This window comes from Camelus bactrianus, chromosome 6 (genome assembly GCF_048773025.1).
Source record: "Camelus bactrianus isolate YW-2024 breed Bactrian camel chromosome 6, ASM4877302v1, whole genome shotgun sequence".
Classification (NCBI taxonomy): Eukaryota; Metazoa; Chordata; class Mammalia; order Artiodactyla; family Camelidae; genus Camelus; species Camelus bactrianus.
Genome location: NC_133544.1, coordinates 78,040,965 through 78,068,252, shown reverse-complemented (window position 1 = coordinate 78,068,252; position 27,288 = coordinate 78,040,965). Strand labels below are relative to the sequence as shown.

General features: G+C 41.4%; 1 protein-coding gene across 1 annotated transcript in view; it reads left to right on the top strand.

Moving 5' to 3' along the window:
* Positions 1–6,828, top strand: part of FBN1 (fibrillin 1) — a 239,417-nt gene extending 232,589 nt beyond the window's left edge. The window contains exons 63-65 of the mRNA XM_074366079.1: positions 1,336–1,567; positions 4,151–4,325; positions 5,529–6,828. Coding sequence (XP_074222180.1) covers positions 1,336–1,567; positions 4,151–4,325; positions 5,529–5,918 — 797 coding nt within the window. The 3' untranslated portion in view covers positions 5,919–6,828. The remainder of the gene's footprint in view (positions 1–1,335; positions 1,568–4,150; positions 4,326–5,528) is intronic.
* Positions 6,829–27,288: the final 20,460 nt, after the last annotated feature.

Here is a 27,288-nt window from a genome sequence, read left to right as displayed (position 1 = left end):
GTGGGCAGCTCTCTTGAGAGATGTGGTGGTACGAAGGGAGGCGTGTGACTTACACAGTCTGACGGACCTGGTCGTGCACCTCTGCCCTGCTGCCACTGCTGGGAGGTCTTGGAGGGGCTTCCAAGCCTCACTTTCTTCATCTGGAAAGCGGATTACACTGCTTCAGTGATTGTTAGGCAGGTTAAGTAAATGGAGTGAAGTACCTAGTATCCTACCTATCACACAGTAGGCATCTTATAAGTGTTATTTTATAATTAATTTAAATTATAATTACAGTTGCCTTTCTCCTCCTCCCTTCCCTTGGAAGTATTTGCCAAGTGAAGAGAAAGTCAATATACATGCAGACGAGTATGTGCCTGAAAATCAGCTGTAGCGATTAAGTGTCTTAGCAGCAAACTTCCATCCTGCCCCACAAAGGAAGGTCTAAAAAGTGTGTTGTAGATTTCAAAAAAGTGTAAATCATGAATAATGAGAAACGTGAGCTTTTTCCCTTTGAGTTGCTTTGGTAAAGTTAGATTTCTTTTTCCTACTTATTACCACCAGACTTGGCCGGCCGCTGTGGGTAGCAGGTTCTGCCGCATGTGTCTCTCAGGGGTTTCCCCTAGTTACTGCCCGTGAAGTCTGCACTCCATCTCTTCCAGCCTTACTTAGCTTTAGACACAGACCAGACACCACAGGCAGGAGGCTGGTTTGGATAAGGGGGCCAGTTCAGAGATGGGAGCAAACATAGCAGAAGGCACCGTTCATCCCCAGGGCAAGCACCTGGGGTTTTTTATGGGTTTTTGAAACGGAAGTCCAAGTAGGGCGGACCCTTCCTGCAGGATGTCCGCCCTTGTCTGCTCATCCTGAGAAAGGAGGACTGGGAAGGCAGCCTCCAGGAACAGGGTCCATCTCTGCCGTGGAGATCGTCATCTCACTGCCAGGCACTTGTGAAGCGGAGGCACAGAGAACTGCCTGATTCCTGCCCTCCCACCCTGAACCCTGATCCTCAGCCATGAACCATCCCCACATTCTTCACGGGATGCTCCCGTGGAGCAGAACATACTAGTGCTGGCTTCTAATGAGGACTGGCGTCTGCTGGTCCTCAGAATGCCATCCTCTAATGCACTCGGCCTGGTGCACTTGACCTCAGTGACCACATTTGCTCACCACGTGGCAGAAGGCCACATCTTCTCCTCCTGTTCCTTTGCCCACCCCAGTTACCTCTGCCTGCCTTACTTTCATGAGAGCCTAGGTGAAGGCCAGCTGGCTGGCAGCAAGTGGCCCAGCCCACACTCCTCCATAGAAACCTCTGGCCGGTATCACAAATGCGGTGTCTCCTGGTTTTCCCTGCAGATGAAAATGAATGTCTCAGTGCTCACATCTGTGGAGGAGCCTCCTGTCACAACACCCTGGGGAGCTACAAGTGCATGTGTCCTGCTGGCTTCCAGTACGAACAGTTCAGTGGTGGGTGTCAAGACATCAATGAATGCGGCTCTTCGCAGGCCCCCTGCAGTTACGGCTGCTCCAACACTGAGGGCGGCTACCTGTGCGGCTGTCCACCTGGCTACCTCCGAATAGGCCAAGGGTAAGCACTGCTGTTGGTCGTCATGGTTGGAGGCTGGCTCATTTATAACATAATTAAGTATATTTAACTCAAAATGACTTGTTCTACTAGAGGAGAACCATACCTTTTATGATCCTGGAGTTAACTCCAGTTAGCTCTGCAAAGGTTTTAGGTTATTTTATTTGAAAGGAGACGTCTAGATTTGTAGAAGTTCATAAAGTGTCAAAGAAAATGATGATACTCCATTGAAAATACCTCACTGTATGGCCTGTCTGTCTCATTCTCTTGATTGTCACATCTTGTTGGAAAGAGACTCATTTCTCAGGAAATGGAGGGACCACAGCCCATGACAGAACTGGCCCACGCTGCACATTGCTGATGCGACCTTGTCCTGGGGCAAGCAGGGTTCGGTCTTGACTTCAAGTGCCTTCTCATCTAGCTCCTGTTAGGATAAAACAAAAAGATACATTTTAAAAACTGTAAAGGACCCCGCAAAAGGTATTTTACATTTCAGACTTAAACTTACATTAAAAATCACCAAAAGATTATATATGGAATATAAAAAAACCCACAAATTCTATTTACAAACCAGAAGTAGACTCACAGACATAGAAAACAAACCATGGTTACCAAAGGAGAAAGGGGGGATATTCTAAAAGTCACCAAAAGAGCATTAAATAGAAGAGTTAAAATAATGATGGTATTTTCCGGGTAGAATACTTCACCCCATCAATAACATGTGAAAGTAGGGGCAGGGAAGATACACTTTTATTTTACTCACTGATTTAAAAGTTTAATGTTAAGTTTTCAAAGTTTAGGTCTTTTTCCCTGCTGAATTACTCTGGACTTGGTTGTCCATCTAGTTTTGGCTATCCTTTGAAGGATGTCAAATTTTAATTTTTTAATTAGGAACACACAGACATTAAATATACATACACACGTATACAGACCCCCTCCCACAGTTCCATGTTCCACAACACACACATATATATGTATATATCAAATTAATTTTGCAGTCTTTGATTTCTTGACACACAAATATCAAGTGATTCATTCTGGGGCGTGGAGAAGGTAAAAGAATGTTTCATGGGAAGCACACAGAATGCCAGCAATAGGACTCAAATTCCCAGATGTTTATGTCTGGCTCTCAGTAGACTCATTCTTTGTAGGTCTAATGCCAGAACCATTTTCCCAGCAAAAATTGTGACACTCCACACTGGCTTCTGGCCAGCAGGACTTTATAGTCACACTTCTTGTAAGTGCTGTTCCAGGGATATGAAAATACTGGAAAGGCGTTCTGAGAAAGGAACCAAAGCCTGCAGATTTGGGGTTTGCCCTCCAATAATTTAATCATTGTGTGAATGTACACACAGGATGAGCATTTATCATTTCATCCATTTTATTGTTTCTATGCATTTCATGGTGCAAGATAAGGAATGCAAAAGGAAAATGTGTTGGGCTCTGTCAGGATAACAGAAAAAAGAAGCTGCAAAATACAAAAAGTATTAGCATAATATTTTGAATTATATTTTGAATCTTAAGGGCATAAAGGAAAACGAGTTCTAAAGACTAGGTCAACATAGAAAGAGCTAAATGCTATTTAGTCTACGTTATGACCCATGGTAGAAGTCCACCCATTTATAACAGTTGGGTTCCTCTGTGAATCACTGGAGTGAACCCTACCCCAAAATAAAGATTCTTTTAGGATCATTCAGCTATTTCAACACATTTTGAAAGAGGAGCCTAGTAAATACATTCCAAGTGGCCTATGAAATAGTAAGCAGAATAACAAAACAAGGTACTTGTGAAACATGCAAAGCCTCCCTCCGAAACTTGGCTTTAAAAACTGAAAGGCAAAGAAAAACAGCTGAACTAGTTCTCTCTTGGGCATGGGTTTGTTTATCCAGCCTCACATGAGTCAGAGCCAGTGGACCTAGTGGTTTTGAATGACTTGAAACAATTTCCCACAGTTGGACAAGCTCTGATACATGTATTTTATACATTGCATATCTTCAGTTTATTTCTAAATCAACCTCGGGTATCACCTGGAACTTTTGCCAAAGTGAGGGGTCCCATAATAAGAGAGATGGCTCAGAAGCTGGAGTGATGAAGGCTGGCGATGGTGGTGGGGGTGGCAATAGTGGTTATCAATTGAGCAGGAAGAGGGCAAGGAACTGAACAGTGATGTCTCTTTCCTTTCTTTCTCCTATGGAGCCTGTTTTGCAAAAAGAAGGCATTTTGATTTACCCTCCCAAGTCATATGGTCTCCCTCATCCCCTTTTCTTATTTCCACTCCACATCTCCCTCCCAGCAATACAGCAAAACGCCTGCCACCATAGGTTTGGGAGATGAAGGGGAAAATAAATATGCAAAACAGGGCCTTGAGAGATAGCAGAAAGAATCAGTCAACTCAGGGAACTGGGAATTCCAGGCCAGACACAGATGGCTTCCGTGTGCTTCTCAGAACCAGCCGATCATCCAGTGGACAAAACCTCAAGGGCTGAATGTCACTAGGCAGGGTCCAGGCTTCACCGGAACTCTTGCACCACCCTCCTTCATCTCTCTGTTCTAATGAAAAATGTCTCTGTTCCCCTTTAACCGCAGGCACTGTGTTTCCGGGATGGGCATGGGCCGAGGAAACCCAGAGCCACCTGCCAGCAGTGAAATGGATGACAATTCACTCTCCCCAGAGGCTTGTTACGAGTGTAAGATCAACGGCTACCCCAAACGGGGCCGGAAGCGGAGAAGCACGAACGAAACAGATGCTTCCAACATCGAGGTAAATCAGAAGGGGTTTTCTCCTGATGTCTCCTATTGCAGAAGGGCCTTCCAGATTCCTGTGGTTTCCTCCGAGGATGCTCCAAAGTGTGAAAAAGCTCCCTGGGGAGAAAATCCAGACATTCCCCGAGCTCTGGGCTGCATTTTACAAGAATCTGTGGGGCTTTCTGAGTTTCTTGCTGCCTTTAGGGAGTGGCCATTCGAAGGTTTTCACATACTTGCTCATTTCCTCCGTCTCGCCAAAAAGAAAGTCAAACACCCACCCAACGTCTGCTGAAAGGACAAGGTCTGAGATCCAGGACAGCAAGTGGGCAGAACAGCAAAGTGACATAGTGCTCCCTCCACAGGGATGCCAAGTTCTGAAAGCTAGAGGCTCCTCTACTGAAGAGAGCCATGTGGAGTGTGAGGGAGCTTGGATTCTAGACAAAAACAACATGGAGCTCAAGCAGCCTGGTTTTCTCTGCCTACGGCTGCTGCAGCCTTTCAGTCAACTCAGAAATGCACAGATATTCACCCACACCTCTGGCTGCAGGCCCGGAGAATCCAGCACATGTGGTCCCAGAGAGGCAAGCAAGAAGCCAGGTGAAAAGCATTGAATATTAGCAGATCATCAGAGTCAGGAAGTAGGTTCCTAGGTGTGTCCTTCGGTGGGGATAGTTTTACGTCAGTGAACAAAATTGAAATAAACTGGTTCTTTCTTAGCATCAGTGCTGTAACCCCTCCCCTGTGGTCTGGAAAATGAGATAAGTCCTTGGAAAGAAAATAATTTATTACAATAGTGGTTCTCAAACTTGAGTGTGCATCTGAATCATCTGGAAGGATTGCTACAATAGATTTCTGGGAGACACCCTCAGGGTTTCTGATTCAGTAGGTCTCAGATGCCATCAAGAACTTGCATTTCTGACAAATTCCAAGATGATACAGATGCTGCCGGTCCCAGGACCACAGTCGGAGACCCACTGCATTAGAAAAACTCCAAATACAGGGAATTTCAACTTGACTTTCTTCTTGACAGTTTATTTTTTAATATTATAAATATGTGCCTGTTTAACACATTTGTGGTTTACATAGTATTTTATGAATGTGCATTTCAATATAGTAGATGCAGCATGAGAAGAAAGTTGTGTTGGTGGGAGATTTGAGGCACGTGCTCTTTAGTAAGTGGCATATTTACCTTTTAACATACTGCCATCTGTCTTCCCAGGATCAGCCTGAGATAGAAGCCAATGTGAGTCTTGCGAGTTGGGATGTTGAGAAGACAGCCATGTTTGCTTTCAATATTTCCCACATCAGTAACAAGGTCCGAATCCTAGAGCTCCTTCCGGCCCTTACGACTCTGACGAATCACAACAGATACTTGATTGAATCTGGAAATGAAAACGGCTTCTTTAAAATTAACCAAAAGGAAGGGATCAGCTACCTCCACTTCACAAAGAAGAAGCCAGTGGCTGGAACCTATTCATTACAAATCAGTAGTACTCCACTTTATAAAAAGAAAGAACTTAATCAGCTAGAAGATAAATATGACAAAGACTACCTCAGTGGTGAACTGGGTGACAATCTGAAGATGAAAATTCAGATTTTGCTTCATTAATTCACCATCCAGAGACCAAATAATTAAAAAACAAAGATAGATAGGTAGAACTGAATTCCCCCCACCCCAATCAGAATCTTCATATTATAGGTACAGTCTTTCACCACGTAAATTTCTATAAATAAGCACTATTCTTGTATTACAAAAGCAAGGTACAGGTGACTACCCTAGTTCAAAACAACCACTTTCTCAGGCTTCTCATGTATGTAGCTAAGCTACTTTGTCATATGTGTTGATTCTTGAAAACTGGGACGTGTATTTCCATTGGGGGTTGGCCATCCATGCTGACGTACCATCTTTCCAGCAGACGTACAGGAATGTGCTTTCAATGGATGGATTGTTCTGTTTTTTTCAAATTGTAAAACTTTGCTTCTCCAAATACAAGTATTAGGTTGGCCATTTATACTATCTATTTGGTGCTAGTAAATTCTCAAACTAGATTTATAAATGCACTGTAATATTTACACAACTTAGAAACCAAATTCCAAGTATTCAGTTCAAATACTTCATTAATTTCAATCAACCAAAGTTAGTTCAGTAGCTTATCTCAGTTATGAGTATAATACATTACATGTAAATTAAGTGTGTGTATACTGTAATCGTGCTATTTTTTATCATTGAAACATTTATAAACTAGAATAATAATGCCCTTAATGTGAGGGTTTGTAATGGTGCTTATTAAGACCAAAGACTTGTTAAATGTATACACCAAGTGGTAATGAAATTTCTGTGACTGGCCCACACGTGCATGGAGGTCTAGGAGGACCAGGAAACAGCCTGAGCAACCAGAGGATCACCAGTGCATCCTTCGTCACACCTGTGCAATATGCCAAGATTACCCTCGGTCATTCCTGTCAACAAGGGGTCCATGTCATAAATGTCACAATAAAACAGTCTCTTTTTTAGTGTACCCCTTGGCTTTGTGTTCTTGCATGGACGTGGGATTGGAGGGGCTATTCTGGAGCCCAATTAAAGTCTCCCGAAATTAAATTATCCTGGGTCTGTTAGCTACAGCTTGCCAAATGTATAACCACTAGAAGAACATTTACATATTTGAGTCAGTCCCTTGTTTTATTCATTCAAGATAGCAGAGTTATTTCTCACCAACAAGATATTTAGATTGTAGCATCATTCCTAAAACATGACCTAATCAATCCTGTGACTTTTAAACTACTACATTTCAGTACTTCAAAACATCAAGTTCAGTCATTGTCTTAGAGCACGTGTGTTTCATTACAAAAACTTTATCTTGCTCCCTCCCCTCAAATACACACACAGTGTTGGCAAGCGTAAAGTGTTCCGTCCTTTCTCCCCACCCCAACATCTGTTGTTAGTCAGTGCTAGTCTAATTACAAAGAGATAACCCCAAACTGAATCCAATTGAATGCTATAAATCATGTTTTCCGAATGTCCTAATTTGACAATGCTGCTTTAAGTGCAATATTGAATATTTAACAGTTAAGCTCATTCAATTGACATGAATTTTTAAAATCCCTAAGGGCAGTAAAGGGTAGTGAAAATAAAGGTGAAGTGAGCTTGCTGCATGAAGGGAGAAGAAACCACACAAGGCATGGAAAAGTCCTCTCAAAGTCTTCGGAAAACTAGGCTAAAGATGGAGTAGGTATATTGTAGAGGACAAAACCAGGCTCAGTCGGTGCAAAACTCAGTTTAGCACACACCATCTCAATTGTCAAGCTACCCACTGCGACAGTGGGTTTCCTTGTACTGTGGTGAGATCCTGGCACCAGTTAAAGTGTCAGTCTAGGCAGCCAGTGGACAAGGATGTTTTCTTCCACCTAACAGGCCATGAACATCCCCAAAGTATTTTTTTTTAATCTCTTATTTTGCCATCCAAAAAAATCTTGCTCATAATTGATGCTCAATAGAGATGAGTTGAATGACTGTTTTGGAAGGGATCTGTACCTTGGTTAGGAAGTTAAAATATGACTCAAAATTTCCTTCTATCTCTACACCTATGGTTCTGATGGAAGTGTACTATAATTGTTAGAGAAGAATATATAGCATATGGTAAACAGCTTGCAAATGGAAAATGTCTTTGATAATTTAGCCAGAACTGCATTACATTCAATAATGGATTTTCTTTATAACAACAGAGCAAAATAGAGTTGGCACTAGTAGATCACTTTGATATTTTTAATAGTCTCAGTCTGGATTTTATTTATTTCAGAGCCAACAATTTTCAACAGCATATTTTCCGCGTTTCTGACTGTAACGAAACATTTTCTTCATTGTTCCATTGTAAATATTCCTCTTGTCAGAACTTTTTTTTTTAATCCTGAGATTTAAACCTGTACCTTTTAATTGTCTGTGACCTTTTGATTTTACTTTTGGTGGTTACTTTTGGTTGGTTTTATAAATCTCAGAAGCTTGAAAACATCTTGTCTGTACTCCTCAGCCCATTTCATTTGCCAATAATTATTTTGTAAGTAGGGTTGAAATGAACTCAGCTGGCCTTATGAAATGTTTAAACTTGAACAAACAACTACATTTTTGTTCAACAAATAGCACTTCACTCAGCCAAAATTGCTTTGGACATTGCCATTCCAAGTATTGTTTAAACTTCAGGAATCATGTTTGTAAAATTAGATGAGCCAAAATAACAATTAGGTTGATACTATATTAATATACTTAAAAGTTATATACCTGTAAATTGTAAGAGTTTAAAAAAAATCAGCTTTGACCACAGAATGTACTTTATTCTGATTTTAACTGTAGTTCTCAGAGATATATTACAAATGTAATTATTGAATGGTTTAAAGACACTGTTTTTAAATGCCAGAAGATTGCAATAAGGAGAAAGATTAGTTTTCACATACGTAGCAGAGACAGTTATCTCCCCTTTGCCAATTTTAAACACTTCGTTTAAAAAAATTTTTTTACTTTGTTAAACTTTTTGAAACCCAATGTGAGACTAACATTATGTACTGCTAGGAAAGGATTCCCAGTATTATTCTGAGTTTACGGTTAGAGAGAAACAAGGCGGCTATGAATTTGATTTTGCAAATTTCTGTGTATCCAAGACTGGGTTCACTTAGAGGATTGGGTCTCAATGAATAATTCTGACATTCTCACAAGTGTCTGTATAAACAAGAGGGTCTTGTACATTTGACACCTGACATACATTTGGCAGGACCTGGCAATGTCACAAAATCTGTTATTTCAACTAACTGCTAATGAATCCAAAATGCTTATTTGGCAAAGTCATAAACCTCTTTTCAGGACATGGGCTGTTGTGCATCCTTGATCCAAGCCTGAATTATGACCTCTGCCAATAGATGTCAGCTTTATTTTTACTGTTGGACAGTGAAAGGTGCATCCTTTTTAACTAAAGTCATAGCAGGTAAGTAAGTAGGTGTGATTTCCCACTAGCTCAATTCTCTGCTCTCGATGCATTTTTGTTCCACACAAATATTCATCGTCATTTTCAGTCCCTGTGACTATTCCCATTTCATAAAACAATGCAGCATTACCCTCTCTGTGCCCCCTCCTGCCCCTCAAGGGTTGGTTATAACGTCAACTAGAAGGCATCACATTTAGTGTATTTCTAGAATCCTTAGCTTGGGTTCAAAGTCAAACAACACTGAGGTAGTGATGTTTAGCAGAAAGCAGCTGCTCCCTTCAGCAGTTTCTGGGTAACTTTCATATCTCACTCGATGTGTTCTTTGCAGCTGTGCTGAGAGTTGCAGAAATCAGATGAGGTCTGTTCCATTTTAATGTGAAATTCTCTCCAGGGGAGAACTTAAATCAAACCTGAATGATTTAGCTTTTTCTTCTCCTGGAAATGATGATAACCACACACCCCATTGATCCCACCAGCCATTTACACAAGAACATCACAGGCCTGTGTGGTTGAGTCAGTCCATCCGCATGGTGAGCTCTGCTCTGGGTGGCCCCCACAGCCCTACTGTGTAGACGGCCAGACTTGTCGGGAAAGATTAACAGGACCTTGAGGTATCAGAATTTCAAAGGCATGACAGGCTGGATTGGGTTTATGTTGGTATTTTTGTTGTTATGTAAAATAAGCATGGTGTGCTATTCGGTATTCCTGTCTCCGGTTGCACCGTGATTATTCCCCTTCAGCATGTTCCCTGCACCCGCCTCGGGCAGTTCTGTGATCCAACTCCAGGGACCCTGTGCCTCGGGAAGACTGCAAACTCCTGAGGCCTGCTGCTTCCTACACACTTGTAGACTGACTGTAACAGGCTCTCTTGTGGGTCATTCACAGCGTCTGAATTGAAGCATTGAGCCCAGAGGTCAGTCTGTTGCAGAACCAGCTCCTTTGGAGAAAACTGCTCCTGACAATGTTTACCATGTCCTCTCTCACGGGCCTCGTACCCACCGGGAGACGGCATGGCAGCTGGGGGTACCACTCCTAAAGGCCGATGCTCTCAGTCTCAAGGTTTGTTCCCCAACCCCCTCAGGGCCTGTGATTATTGATGCCTTGTCATATAAAGAAAGTTTGCTGAGAGTTCAGTCAAGTCCTGAGGTCCTCAGGAGTGCCTGGTCCAACACTATAGGAAATCTGGAGTCAGACAACCTGTGATCAGGAGATTGGCCAAGATGGCCTAGTAGACAGACCCTGAGCTCACCTCCTCTCACATACCCCTAGGTGGGCAAACCACAAACTGGAGAATAATTACATTGCAGAGATCCTCCCAAAGGAGTGAGAGGTCTGAGCCCTGCACAGGGCTCTCCAGCCCAAGGGTCCTGTGCTGAGAAAACAAGCTCGCAGAGCATCTGGCTTTAAAGGCCAGTAGGGCTTGCTTTCAGGAGCCAGGGGGCTGAGAGAAATAGAGATTTCACCCTTAAAGAGTGCACACAAAATCTCACATGCTCCAGGCCTCAGGGCGGCAGCAGTCATTTGAGAGGAGCCTGGGTCAGACCTACCTGCTAATCTTGGAGAATCTCCCGGGGAGGCAGGAGGCAGCTGCAGCTCACCCTGGGAACACAGACACTGGCAGCAGCTATTCTGGGGGCTCCTTCTACCACGTAGACACCGATGCTGCCATGTGCCATTGTGGAACCCTCCCTCGAGCTCAGCAGCACCAATACCCTGGCCCCACCCAACAGCCTACAGGACCCAACGCTGAGATGCCTCAGGACAAGCAATTAACTTGGTGGGGCTGTGTGTCCCCACCCACCGCAGATAGGCTACCTTAAGACCCCTTGCGCCCACGGCCACTTCTGGACATGGCCCCGTCCACCAGAGGGCCCAGGACACGTCTTTGCCCACCAGTGGGCAGGTACCAGTCCCAGAATTTCCTGGGCCCTGGCCCTGCCCTCCAGGGAGCCTGCCCTAAATTCTGGACTAGCTTGACCCACCAGGGGGCAGACACCAGTCTCAAGAAAACCACAATCCTTCAGCCTGTAAGCTTAGCCTTCCCACCAGTAGGCCAGACCCTGCCCAGACCAGCCAGACCCCAGCCCCGTCCACCAGCAGGCCAACACAAGCTTCGGGACATCTCAGACCCTGGAGCAAATCATGTCAAGAAATGGCCCCCAACCAGAGATCTAAAACCAGCTCTGTGACCCATGAGTCCTGCAACCAGACTCCAGGACCTGGCCCTGCCCACTAACCTCAGGACCTGGCTTCACCCACTAGTGGGCAGACAGTAGCCCCAGAGTCTTCTGGATCCTGGCTGCCCACCAGTGAGCCAGCATAAGCCCCAGCGTCCCCTGGGGTTCTGCAGTCAGCTGGCTCATGATCTGGTTCTGAAAACCAGTGGCCAGCAGCTTCCACACAAGGCAGGGCCACCAATGGAACCAGAGTCCAACCAAGCCTAATAGACTCCTCACAGTCAGCCTGCCACAACCTACGCAGCCTTCCTGGGGGGGAACCCCTCCAGCATGCAGCTGGGCTGATGAGATGGGAGTGTGCTGCTGGAATGCATAGGATGTCTCCTACAGAAGGCCACTTCTTCAAGTTCAGGAAACATAACCTATCACACACGTAAAAATAAACACAAACATGCAAAACGAGGTGACAAGGAACATGTTTGAGGCGAAGGAACATGATAAAAACCTAGAAAAACTAAGTGATAGGCAATTATATAAGAAGGGGGCAAAAGTAATAAAATCATCGATATTCACAAAAAGCAGTTAAGGGATACACAAGACGCTTAGATGTAAAATATGTTATCGAAAACAACAATCATGAGGGGAGGAGAGTACAAATGCAGGGTTGTTAAAATACACTTGAAAGTAAGAAACCAGCAATCTAAATCACATTATACATAGACACACACATATATTTATACATATAAAACTATATAAAGCCTCAGTAATCACAAACGAAAACTATGATACACACAAAAAAGGAATCCAAACAAAGACAATCAAATCACAAGAGAACAAAAGGAACAAGATACCTACAAAAAATAACCCCAAAACAATGAATAAAGTGGCAATAAAAACATACATGTCAATAATTACCATAAAATTAAATGGACTAAGTGCTCCAATCAAAAGACAGTAGCTGAATACATGCAAAAACAAGACCCAAAGTTAGAAGGAAAGAAATCACAAAGATTAGAGCAGAAATACATGAGAAAGACTGAAAAACAGAAAAGATGAATGAAACTAAGAGTTGGTTCTTTGGAAAGAAACAAATTTAGTAAGTCTTTAGTCAGAATCATTAAGAAAAAAAGGAGGTCCCAAATATAGAATCAAAGGAAAGGAGATGTTATATCCAATGACACAGAAATACAGAGGATCATAAGAGACTATTACAAGCAGTGACATGCCAAGAAAATGGACATCCTGGAAGAAACCAAAATCTTAGAAATGTACAATCTCCCAAGACTAAACAAGGAAGAAATAGAAAATGAACAGACCAATTACCAGTAATTGAATTAATAATTTAAAAACTCCAAAGCCGAGGACCAGATGGCTTCACAGGTGATTTCTACCAAACAGTCAGGGTAGAGTTAATGTCTGTCCTTCTCAAACTATTGCAAAAAATCACAGACAAAGGATTGCTTCTGAATTCATTCTGAAGCAAGCATCATCCTAATACCAACACAAGTCAAGGGTACCACAGAAAAAGAGTATTAAAGGGCAACTATCACTGATGAACACAGATGCAAAAATAAAAGGAAATACCAGCAAACAAAATCCAACGATACATTAGAAGATCATACACCATGATTAAGTAAGATTTATCCAAAGGATATGATTTTTCAACATCTGCAAAGTCAGTGTTCTGTATTAACAAATTAAAAATGACAACCTATGGAATCGGAGAAAATATTTGCAAAAGATGAGACTGACAAGGGCTTAATCTCCAGGATATATAAACAGCTCAGACAACTTAAGAAAAAAACAAATAATCCAATCCAAAAGAGGGCTGAAGAACTAAACAAGCAATTAAGCAATGAACACATACAAATAGACAACAGGCACATAAAAAAAGACTCATTATCACTAATGATCAGAAAATGCAAATCAAAACTACAATGAGGTATCATCTCACACCAATCAGAATGGACATCATTCAAAAGCCCACAAACAATAAATGCTGGAGAGGGTGTGGCAAAAAGGGAACATGTCTGAACTGTTGGTAGGAATGAAGTTTGGGGCAGCCATTGTGGAAACAGTATGGAGATTCCTCAAAAGACTTAAAATAGACTTATGATATAATCCAGTGATCCCATTTCTGGGCATATATCTGGAGGGAACCTTAATTCAAAAAGACACGTGCATGACAATGTTCTTAGCAGCAATATTCATATGGGCAAGAAATAGAAAAAACCTAAATGTCCAGTGATGCAAGACTGGATAAAGAAGTTGGGTATATTTATACAATGGAATACAACTCAGCCACAAAAAAAATAAAATAATGCTATTTGCAGTGACATGGATGGTCCTGGTTATCATCCTTCTATGTGAGGTAAGCCATGGAAAGAAAAACACCATATGATATCACTTACATGTGGAATCTAAAAAAAAAAAAAAGAAAAGAACTTATTTATAAAACAGAAAGACTCACAGACTTATGGTTCCCAGTGGGGAAAGGTGTGGGAAGGAATAAATTGGGAGTTCAAGATTTGCAGGTACTAAAAAATATATCTGAAATAGATAAATGACAACTTCATACTGTATAGCACAGGAAACCATATTCAATATCTTGTAGTAACATATGGTGAAAAATATTAAAATGAATATATGCATATTCATGTATGAGTGAAGCATTATGCTATACACCAGACATTGACACAACATTGTAAACTGATTATACTTCAATAAATATTAATATATACAGAGTAAATTTAAAAAAAGAACAAAGCTAAAGGAATAACCCTCCCAGACTTCACACAATGCAACGTAGATACAGTAATTAAAATGGCATGGTATTGGCACCAAAAATGACATATAGATCAATGGAACAGAATAGAAAGCCCAGAAATAAACACACAGACATATGGTCAACTCATCTTTGACAAAGGAGGCAAGAATATACAATGGAGTAAAGACAGTTTCTTCAGCAAATGGGTGTTGGAAAAACTGGACAGCTACATGTAAATCAACGAAGTTAGAATATTCCTTCACATCATATATAAAAGTAAACTCAAAATGTCCTAAGGAATTAAACATAAGACAACACCCTATAAACTTCCCAGAAAAAAAAAAAACATAGGCAAAACATCCTGATACAAATCTCAGCAATATTCTCCTAGGGTAGTCTACCCAGGTAATAGAAATAAAAGCAAAGAAACAAATGGGACCTAATTAAACATATAAGCTTTTGCACAGCAAAGGACACCATAAGCAAAACACAAAGACAACCTTTGTTAATGCGAGAAAATATGTACAAAAGATGAGACTGACAAGGGCTTAATTTCCAGAATATATAAGCAGCTCATAGAACTTAAACAACCAACCACCCAACCCAATCCAAAAATGGACAGAAGAGCTAAACAGGCAATTCGCCAGTGAAGACATACAAATGGCCAATAGGCACATGACAAAACGCTCAATATCGCTGATGATCAGAGAAATGCAAATCAAAACTACAATGAGGTATCACCACACCAGTCAGAATGGCCATCATTCACAAATCCACAAACAATAAATGTTGGAGAGGGTGTGGAGAAAAGGGAACCTCCTACACTGCTGGGAGGAATGTAGTTTGGTGCAGCCATTATGGAAAACAGTATGGAGATTCCTCAAAAGACTAAAAATATACTTACCACATGATCCAGGAATCCCACTCTTGGGCATATATCTTTACGGATCTCTAATTCAAAAAAAAAAAAACCATACACGCACCCCAATGCTCATAGCAGCATTATTTACAATAGCCAAGACATGGAAGCACCCCAAATGTCCATTGACAGAGGACTGGACAAAGATATTTATACAAGGGAATACTACTCACTCATAAAAAATAAAATAATGCTATTTGCAGCAAAGTGGATGGACCTGGTTATCATCATTCTATGTGATGTAAGCCAGAGAAAGAAAAATACAATATGGTATCACTTATATGTGGAATCTAAAAAGAAAATGAAGTTATTTACAAAAGAGAAACAGACTCGCAGACATAAAATAAAAACTTTCGGTTCCAAAAGGGAAAGGTGTGGGAAGGGATAAATTGGGAGTTCGAGACTAGCAGGTACTAAATAACATATATGAAATAGATTAAAAAGAAAGAAGTTTATACTGTATAGCACAGGGAACAATATTTATTATCTAGTAACTTATGAAAAATGTAAAAATGAATATATGTATGTTCATGTAAGAGTGCAGCATTATGCTATATACCAGAAATTGACACATTTTAAACTGACTATATTTCAATTAATATGTATATCTACAGAGTAAATTTTAAAAAATGACAAAGCAGAAGGAATAACCCTCCCAGACTTCACACAATGATACATAGCTACAGTAATCAAAACAGCATGGTATTAGCACAAAAACAGACATATCAATAGAACAGAATAGAAAGCCCAGAAATAAACCCACAGACCTATGGTCGATTAATCTTTGACAAAGGAGGCAAGAATATACAATGGAATAAAAACAGTCTCTTCAGCAAATAGGTGTTGGGAAAACTGGGCAGCCACATGTAAATCAATGAAGTTAGAATACTCCCTCACACCATACACAAAAATAAACTCAAAATGTCCTAAAGAATTAAACATAAGACAACACCCTATAAACTTCCTAGAAAACAAAAACATAGGCAAAACATTCTGATATAAATCTCAGCAATATTCTCCTAGGGCAGTCTACCCAGGTAATAGAAATAAAAGCAAACAAATAGGACCTTATTAATCTCACAAGCTTTTGCACAGCAAAGGAACCATAAGCAAAACAAAAAGACAACCTTCAGAAAGGGAGAAAATATATGCAAAAGATGAGACTAACAAAGGCTTAATTTCCAAAATATATAAGCAGCTCATACAACTTAACAAAGAAACAACCCAATTCAAAAATGGACAGAAGATCTAAACTGGCAATTTGCCAATGAAGACATACAAACGGCCAATAGGCACATGATAAAATGCTCAATATTGCTAATGATCAGAGAAATGCAAATCAAAACTACAATAAGGTATCACCTCACACTAGTCAGATTGTCCATCATTCAAAAGTCCACTAACAATAAATGCTGGAGAGGCTGTAGAGAAAAAGGAACCCTCCTACACTGCCTGTAGGAATGTACTTCAATGCACCCATTATGGAAAACAGTATGGAGATTCTTCAAAAGACTAACAGTAGAGTTACCATATGATCCAGCATTCTCAACTTGGGCATATATCTAGAGAGAACTCCAATTCAAAAAAGATACATACACCTCAATGTTCATAGCAGCATTATTTACAATAGCCAAGACATGAAAGCACCCTAAATGTCCACTGACAAAAGACTGGACAAAGAAGTTCGGGTATATTTATACAATGGAATACCACTCAGCCATAAAAAAGAATAAAATCATGCCATTTGCAATAACATGGATGGATCTGGTTATCATTCTATGTAAAGTAAGCCAGATAAAGAAAAATACAATATGATATCACTTACGTGGAATCTAAGAAAAACAAACAAAATGAACTTATTTATAAAACAGAAACAGACTCAGACATAGAAAACAAACTTATGGTTCCCAGTGGGGAAAGGTGTGGGAAGGGATAAATTGGGAGTTCCAGATTTGCAGGTACTAAACAACATATATGGAATAGATAAAAAGAAGTTCATACTGTATAGCACAGGGAACAATATTCAACATCTTGTAGTAATTTATGATGAAAAATGAAAATGAATATGTATATTCATGTAGGACTGAAGCATTATGCTATACATCAGACATTGACACAACATTGTAAACTGACTATACTTCAATAAACATGTATATATAGAGAGTAAATTTAAAAAAAAGAACAAAGCTGGAGGAATAACCCTCCCAGACTTCACACAATGATACATAGCTACAGTAATCAAAACAGCATGGTATTAGCACAAAAACAGACATAAATCAATGGAACAGAATAGAAACCCGAGAAATAAATGAATAGACCTACAGTTGATTAATCTTTGACAAAGGAGGCAATAATATACAATGGAGTAAAGACAGTCTCTTCAGCAAATAGGTGTTGGGAAAACTGGACAGCTACATATAAATCAATGAAATTAGAATACTCCCACACATCATGAACAAAAGTAAACTCAAAATGTCCTAAAGAATTAAACATAAGACAACACCCTATAAACTTCCTAGAAAAAAAAATGGGCAAAACATCCTGATACAAATCTCAGCAATATTCTCCTAGGGTAGTCTACCCAGGAAATAGAAATAAAAGCAAAGAAACAAATGGGACCTAATTAAACATATAAGCTTTTGCACAGCAAAGGACACCATAAGCAAAACACAAAGACAACCTTTGGAATGTGATAAAATATATGCAAAACATGAGGCTGACAAAGAATTTCCAGAATATATAAGCAGCTCACACAACTTAACAACCAACCAACCCAATCCAAAAATGGACAGAAGAGCTAAACAGGCAATTCGCCAGTGAAGACATACAAATGGCCAACAGGCACATGACAAAAAGCTCAATATCGCTGATGATCAGAGAAATGCAAATCAAAACTACAATGAGGTATCACCACACCAGTCAGAATGGCCATCATTCACAAATCCACAAACAATAAATGTTGGAGAGGGTGTGGAGAAAAGGGAACCTCCTACACTGCTGGGAGGAATGTAGTTTGGTGCAGCCATTATGGAAAACAGTATGGAGATTCCTCAAAAGACTAAAAATAGACTTACCACATGATCCAGGAATCCCACTCTTGGGCATATATCTTTACGGATCTCTAATTCAAAAAAAAACCATACACGCACCCCAATGCTCATAGCAGCATTATTTACAATAGCCAAGACATGGAAGCACCCTAAATGTCCATTGACAGATGACTGGATAAATAAGTTGTGATACATTTATACAATGGAATATTACTCAGCCATAAAATGAATAAAATAATGCCATTTGAAGCAACATGAATGAAGCTAGATATTGTTTTTCTAAGTGAAATTAGCCAAAAAGAGAAAAATACCATATGATATCACTCATGTGGAATCTAAAAAAGAGAAGCCACTAACAAACTCACCTACAACACAATAAGAGACTCGCAGACATAGTAAACAATCATGGTTTTGGGGAGAAAGAGGATGGGAAGGGATAAATTTTGGAGTTTCAGATTTGCAAATGTTATCCACTATATATAAAAATAGATTTAAAAAACAAATTTCTTCTGTATAGCACAGGGAACTATAATATCTGTAATAACCTTTAATGAAAGAGAATATGAAAATGAATACATGTATGTATATGCATGAAGGACATTGTGCTGTACACCAGAAGCTGACACATTGTAATGGAGTATACTTCAATAAAAAGAAAAATCACATCAAATAAAATACTTAGAAATAAACCTGTGTAATGAGGTGAAAGACTTTTATATGCAGAGAACTATAAAAAATGATCATGGAAATTAAAGACGATTTAAAGTAACAGAAAGATACATGCTCTTGGATAGGAAGAATTAACATTATTAAAATAGCCATACTACCCAAAGTAATCTACAGAGTAAATTACTCTGCTCCCTATTAAATTACTCATGACCCTTTTCACAGAACTAGACAAATAATTCTAAAATTTATACGGAATCACAAAAGACCCAGAATTGCCAAAGCAATTGTTAGGAAAAGGAACAAAGCTGGAGGAATAACCCTGCCAGACTTCAGACAAAACTAGAGCTAAAGTAATAAAAACAGCATGGTAATGGCACAAAAACAGACATATGGACCAATGAACAGAGAGCCTAGAAGTAAACCCACACACCAATGGTCAATAATCTTCTACAAAAGAGGCAAGAATATATAGTGGAGAAAAGACAGTGTCTTCAACAACTGGTGCTGGGAAAGCTGGACAGCCACATGTAAATCAATAAAATTAGAACACTCTCTCACACCATACACAAAAATGAACTCAAAATGGCTTAAAGACTTCAAATAAGGCAGAACACTATAAACCTCCTAGAAGAGAACATAGGCAAAACATTGTGACAAATTTTAGAAATATTTTCTTAGGTCAGTCTCCCAAGGCCATAGAAATAAAAGCAAAAATAAACAAATGGGATCTAATCAAACTTCTAAGCTTTTGCACAGCAAAGGAAACCATAAGCAAAATGAAAAGACAACCTACAGACCAGGAGAAAATGTTTGCAAAAGGTGAGACTGACAAGGGCTTATTTCCAGAATATACAAATAGCTTATTCAACTCAAAAATACAAACAACTCAATCATTTATAGGCAGAAGACCTAAACAGACATTTCTCCAAAAAAGACATACAGATGGCCAATAGATATAGGAAAAGATGCTCAATATCACTATCAGAGAAATACAATTCAAAACTACAATTAAGTATCACTTCACACCAGTCAAAATGGCTATCATTAAAAAGTCTACAAACAATAATTGTTGGAGAGGGTGTGGAGAAAAGGGAACCCTCCTACAATGTTGGTAGGAATGTAATTTGGTGCAGTCACTATGGAAAACAATATGGAGATTCCTTACAAAACTAAAAATATAGTTACCATATGATTCAGCAATCCCACTCCTGGGCATATATCTAGAGAAAAGTAATTTAAAAAGACACATGCACCCCAGTATTCACAGCAGCACTATATACAATAGCCAAGACATGGAAGCAACCTAAATGTCCAGTGACAGATGATTGGATAAAAAAGAAGTGGTAAAGAAGATGAGTTACGTGTGTGTATATATAGGAATACAATGGAATACTACTCAGCCATAAAAAAGAATAAAATACCATTGCAGCAACATGGATGGATTTAGAGATTATCTTACTAAGCAAAGTTAAGTCAGAGAAAGGCAAGTATCATGATACTACTTAAGTAGAATCTAAAAAAAAAAAAAAAGATACAAATTAGCTTGTTTACAAAACAGAAACAGACTCACAGACATAGAAACAAATTTATAGTTACCAAAAAGGAAAGGAAGGGAGAGATAAATTAGGAGTTTGAGATTAGCAATATACAAACTACTATATATAAAATAGATAAACAATAAGGTCTTACTGCACAGCACAGGGAACTACATTCAGTGTCTTGTAATAACCTGTAATGAAAGAGAATATATATGTGTATGTGTATGTGTGTCTGTGTGTGTGTATACATATATATATATAGAGAGAGAGAGAACTGAATCACTATGCTGTGTACCAGAAACTGACAACATTTTAAGTCAACTATTCATCGAATAAAATATTTTAATTAGATTAAAAATCTAAATGTAAAGCTGGAAACCATAAAACTCCTAGAGGAACACATAGGCAGAACATTCTTGGATAAAAACCATAGCCATATTTTTTTTGGATCTGTCTCCTAATGCAAAAGAAATAAAAGCAAAAATGGGACCTAATTTAACTTAAAGGCTTTTGTACAGCAAAGTAAGCCACTGACAAAATGCAAAGACAACCTACTGAATGAGAGAACATATTTGCTAATGATATGACAAGGGGTTAGTACCTAAAATATATAAACAGCTAATACAGCTCAACAGTCAAAAAAACCTGATTTTAAAAAATGGGCAGAAGACTTCAGATATTTTTCCAAGACACACAATACAGATGGCCAACAGGCACGTGAAAAGAAGCTCAGCACTGCTAATCAGAGAAATGTAAATTAAAAGCACAATGAGACTCACTCCTATCAGAATGGTTATCATCAAAAACACTACAAATAAATGTTTAAGGATGTAGAGAAAGGGAACACTGGTACACTGTTGGTGGGAATGTAAATTGGTGCAGCCACTGTAGAAAACAAAAAAAAAACTAAAACTAGAACTACCGGATGACCCAGAAATTCTACTCTGGGGTATATATCCGAAAAAAATGAAAACATTGATTCAAAGAGGTACGTGCACCCCACTGTTCATAGGAGCATTATTTGCAATCCCCAAGATATGAAAGCACCCTAAGTGTCCATCAGATGAATGCATGAAGATGTGGTATACACACTCACACATTCAAGAACTACTCACCATAAAAAAGAATGAAATTTTGCCATTCGTGACATGTGTGGGCCTGGAGGGTATTATGCTAAGTGAATTCAGTCAGAGAAAGACACACTTTATGATGTCAGTTATATGTGGAATCTGAAAAATACAACCATCTAGTGAATATAACCAAAGGAAACAGACTCACAGATACAGAGAACAAACAGATGGGCACCAGTGGGGCCGGGGAAGGTGGGGTGGGGCAATATAGGGGTATATGATTAAAAGGGAAAAACTATTATGTATAAACAAGCTACCAGGATATACTGCACAGCACAGGGAAGACAGCCAGTATCTTATAATAGCTATAAATGGGGAATAGCCTTTAAAAATTGTCAGTCACTATGTTGTACACCTGTAACTTATATAATATTGTCCATCAACTATATCTCAATAAAAACGTTTAAAAAAAAGCAAGCTGTGTTCTAGTCTCAGCTCCCTTTCTCAGCTATTTGGCCAGGGTCAGCTCCTTAGTGTCTGAGTTTTGTTTTCCTCATCGGTATTTTAGGTTTAATAATCAACACCTTTGCTATGCGCTCACGGAAGCAGTATTGCATAATCCTAATATACATAGATTAATATATATAATAATATATATAACACCCCAAGCTTTAAAAAGCACTTGTGAATGGTGTACCTCTAAACCGCATGTCAATCCTTAGTAATTATAATCCTCATCATGCGTGAGTCCAGGTGTCTTACCAAAGGTCTCTCACCCCAGAGAGGTAGAACTGAGACTAAAACCGCAGACCTGACAACACAGCGTGGACTCACTTCATGGTACAGGCCAAAATAAGAAGGGTCAGAATACAGTACATGAAAGCAAAGCAGGAACCTGTAAAGCTACAAATTAACATTCGTGATTCAAGACCTAGTCTCCCTTCCGCTCTCCCAGCAACCAACTGAAGACAGAGGAGAGGATGAAGCACACCTTGCTCAGCCCTCCGCTTCCCTTTCCCCCACCTCCCTCCACCCTCAGTAAATGCTCTTCGTGACCCTGTAACCCACCGCTGCCTCCCCTGCGCCACGCAAGACCTCTGATGGCAGAGTCCGCCTTGTCCTTGTAGCTTCGCTGCCCAGCTCGGCGCCTGGCTACTGGGCTGTCCTCCGCAGGCCTGCCAGCCCTGCAGTTGCCCAGCCTTGAGGCCAAAGAGCCCAGAAACAGCAACAGAGGCATCAACGGGTTGTGTTAAGAATGGCTTTCCAACTCTGAAGCAAAAGGCCCTAGAGACACACCCCACCGTGCACAGCCAAAGGCAAGCAGGTCCTGGAAGCAATCTTTACTACCCGAGGGAGGAGGCGGCTACCGTGTGTAGGGGGAATGCACCTCAGGTTGCTCATCAGTTACCAGGGAAACCAGGACTGGGGCGGGTCCCTCACAGCCCCTCAGGTTAATGAGCATCACGAGGGCAGGTGTTTCCCTTTAGTAAACTAGCAGGTGCAGCCGTTCTGGCCTAAGGATTAGAATGATCACTCGCTGGGGCAGGGAGCCCGCACATTCACATGAGTAAGCTGTAGGCGAAGCAGGGAATACACAAGGAGCAAGAGAACAGCCATCTTGAGCGGCCTGACCATACGCTCCACCCCTACATACCCTGTATGACCCTTACAATCTTGGTTCACCCTCATCGCCCAGAGATCCCTGGGGTCAAGTACGTGGAGGTGCTCTGCAGCCAAATACTGCAAATGCAATACCAACGACAGCAGCTGAAGAGTAACGAGAAAACACCAGACGCTTTTTGGGTCAATTTTTCATGGAAGTCCAGAGGACAAGGGCATCTAGCTGTAGACCCAGCAATCAGACTCACTTTGCAGTGAGGCCACAGTTGTCCCCCAGTCCTCAAATAGATTCCCTCTGTTCAGACTTGGGACCAAATATAAGGGAGGCACAGTACAGGGAAGATGGTGACCATTAAGCGAAATGCAAGCGTAACAGCATCCTGAGATAATGCCACCCCTGCCTGTGTTTTTTTTCCCCTCCCTGGCCCAGAGTAACATATTGCCTGTTCACCCTCAATCCCCACAGCCAGCGTCAAACTCTGGAGAGGCAGTACAAGACCACAGAGCCAATGTAATGGTGCCTTTCCCCAGTAGGGGCCCAGATTAATTACCTGAGGAGTTTCAGTGGGGCTAGGTAGAAGACAGGTGAAGTCTGTTAGTCCTGTTCTAATTCCCTTCCCCACATGGCAGCAAACCCAAACCACCGGGGACTTACTGGCCAGTTCCAGGATCAGTTTGCAACGTGCTCCCCTCGAAAGAGATCCTGTGGCAAGGGCAAAAGTGAGCTACTGTCCCGACCCAAAGTGGGCCACGGTCCTTCGGCGGTCAGCAGTTGAACTTGGATGGTGTTGACTAGTTGTCTGAGTTAACACAGCAAAAGCCTGGGGCGACGGCTCCTGGGGTGCTCAGTTGTAGCTTCTAGGGCTTGAGTTAGCCTCCTGGCCCACACGTTGAGAGTGTGGGTTTCTCGTTTCAACTGTTAAGTAGTCATTCACCCTTTCCATTAGTCCAGCAGCAAGGATCGTAGGGCAGATGAAAAGGCCAGTGTGTGTCCTATTTATCAGCCCATTCCTGAACTTCCTGGCCAGTAAATCGGATCCCTTGTTTGCTATGGGTCCATGGGGGCCCTTATGTCCCACACAGCTGTTCTAGACCCTGAATAGCATTTTTTTGTGTGTTGCTCAATGACCCAGGTAGGCCTTTTGTAATATCTCCCACCTGTTGTAACGCATCACCAATGGCATATAGCTGCTGTTCCATCACACTGTATCATTGCTCTGCCCGCTTCTGCAGCTGGGACCAGAAGGCCAAGGGTACTCTTATTTTGCCATTGCCACAGGCCCCAACAAACCCTTCTGGGTAACTGCCCACGTCCAATCCACAAGCCTGTACTTGATTTAATATCCCCGAAGCCTGTGTCTGTAATTGTTAAGGGGTGGTGGTTGGGGTATGGTTGTATTTGGTAGATAATCCAGGTTTGTGTGTTTTATTTTTGTCTCTATTCACCAGCCATCCCTGTGCAGTCAAATGAGCCACGAGCACGGGGCTGCTACTTTCACACCGGAAAGAGACTCTGGGGTTAGCAGGATGTCGGCAATAAGATGGAAGAGAATGTTCTTGCTCATGGTCGTCAGCTGCCACGGGGCCCCACATGCTCGTGGACGGTCACTTGAGGATCACCCCCACAACTTTCATTCCCCATCCTTACTTCCCGACACCTCAGTGCTCATGGGAGCTTCCTCTGCCTCCGAGCTGGCTCACCAACTGTTGGGCTGCACCCCACAGGCCTGCAAGCTGTGCTTGCCCAGCCTTGAAGCCCACAAACAGTGACAGAGACATCAAAGATTTGTCAGAGAGGGGATCTTACACGTCCGCAGCAAAAGGTCCTGAGAGACACCCCACTGTGCACAGCCACAGGCCAGCAGGCAGGCAAGACAAGGCAGCAGTCCTCGCTCCTCGGGGGTGAAGGAGGCTACCGTGTGTAGGGGGAATGGACGTCAGGTTGCTCATCAGTTACCAGGGAAACCAGGACTGGGGCGGGCCCCTCACAGCCCCTCAGGTTAACGACCATCATGAGGGCAGGTGTTTCCCTTTAGTAAACTAGCATGTGCAGCCGTTCGGGCCTAAGGATTAGAACCATCACTAGCGCTCTAAATCTTCATGCTCAGGGTGAAAATAAAGCAACTGGGAAAAACTCACCAGGTAGCTCTCATATGCCTCCCACCCACTGTTGACACTGCTGTTCTACAGGATGTTGTGTTATCACGTAACAACATTAATCTTGAGATTTCCTGACTCTGCAAACTGCATCTTTCCACTGGAGTTTGGGGTGCAGCATCAGAAGGGAATGATCAAGTGGCAGTGAGGTGTGCATACTGCCCAGTGGTTGCCTAGACCCATTAACCTACCCTGCGTCACTGTCACTCGAACTAGCCTTGGAGCAAGATTGCAATTTTTGCCTCCATTCTGAGTAGTTCTCAGGGAGCCAATATCTCCAGTGTGAAATCTGTTTATAGCAAAATGTTAGAGAAATCCCCTAAAAATATCAGAAATATGGTCCAGTTAGCTCAAGTGTCCTCATAACCGTCTTCACAAAACTGGAAAATACAAATTAGTTCTTTTGAAGCAGACAGTTATCTGGAGTGGAAATGGAAACTCTTTCTTTTCAAGAAACGATTAGTTGCTGCTAAGAGTTTGCAAGTCACATGGTGAAATATGGGGCCAGGACACCACCAAGCCTGCTGACCTGCCTCCAGCCTCACACCACTCAACCCTGAAATACTGAAATGACATGAAGCCACTTACCAGGAATGGGTGATGCATTCTGTTACTTAAAACTTGAACCTTTAACATGCCTCCCAAGAAGTTTTCTGGTTTGGAAAACCACAAACAAAACAAGAACTACGGCAAAGTGGGATGTTACTAATTTGAGAGTCAGAAAAAGGAACCTTAAATATATATTTTGAATAAGAATGCTCAATTATATTCCCATGTTCTTCATGTGTGAAGGACTATCCAACTGTAGACGACAGAAAAGATGTGAAGCAAAAAATCATTCCAAGTAAGTTTAAATGTTATGCTACATTCAGTGCATGTAATAAATTTCCTATGTTGACTATGAAGAGATCCATTTTAATTAGAAAAATCAATTTGTCTCTACTAAGTAAATAATATTTAAACAATATTTAGTTAAAGGCACCAAATTATTAGCCTGCCTGGAGCAGCCACGTGTCAGTTTAGCCTTCCCTGAAATCACTAGAGCAGTTCAGATTTTAATGAACACACATTCAGATAATCTTGTTAAAATGCAAATGATGCATTAAAGTTCTGGAGTGGGGCCTGAGATTCTGCATTTCTATCCAACACGCACATGACGCCAATACTGCTCCAATAAAACCTTATTTACAAAAACAGGTAGCCAGCGCAGTTTACAGTTGTGTTACCATCCCTCCCGAGTCAGTCCCAGTCAAGAGTCCTTCTACCCTGTTTCACTTACGTGAACGGAATGAGACCGAGTTCAGTCTGGAAGCAAAGGAAAACTTCGTTCTTTGGTCAGAGAACCGAGCGGCATAAGCTCTCGCTCTGACCTCCTCGCTCTCCCGAAATGCCCCGCAAAGCCAAATGGACGGCTGCTTTATAGGGTTCTCGCCAGCGCGGAGGGCAGAGTTCTCGCGAGAACTCCCCACCTCGACGCAGGTGCAGCCCATCTGCCGGCTGCCCGTCGCCGCCATCTTGGAGTGCGGTGTCACGTGCAGCTCTTCCGCAGGCAGCCCGCCCAGCTCAGGTGGTGGGCACAGCCGGTTCACGCTAGGAACTCTGGTCTGAAGTGCGGCGAGGAAGGTCTCTGCATACTGTACCCTATGAGCAAGTGAAACCAGACTAAGCACAAAAGAAAGAAAGATGAGATTTTATCTTATTACCCAGATCCTATTTCCCAGGAACTATTAATGGGCTTTGCTGGTGACAAATCCCTCCTCTGTCTTGTCCAGCTCTTCATTCTTGGAGGGCACTGAGGGATGAAGGTCCATCTTCTGTAACTAGTTCCTGCTGACTTGGAGTGTGGCCATAACCATGGGTGGAGGAGCAGAACTTCTCAGCTGCCTTTAGATGTGTTTGTCACCAGGACTCAGCCCTGACTGTTTGCATCCCTGAGTGATCACCATTTGGAGTTTTATAAATTCTAACGTTTTGGAGACAAAGGACACCAGACAACTTAGGATTCATGATCCAAATATTAGCAAGAGAATAATGGCCACATG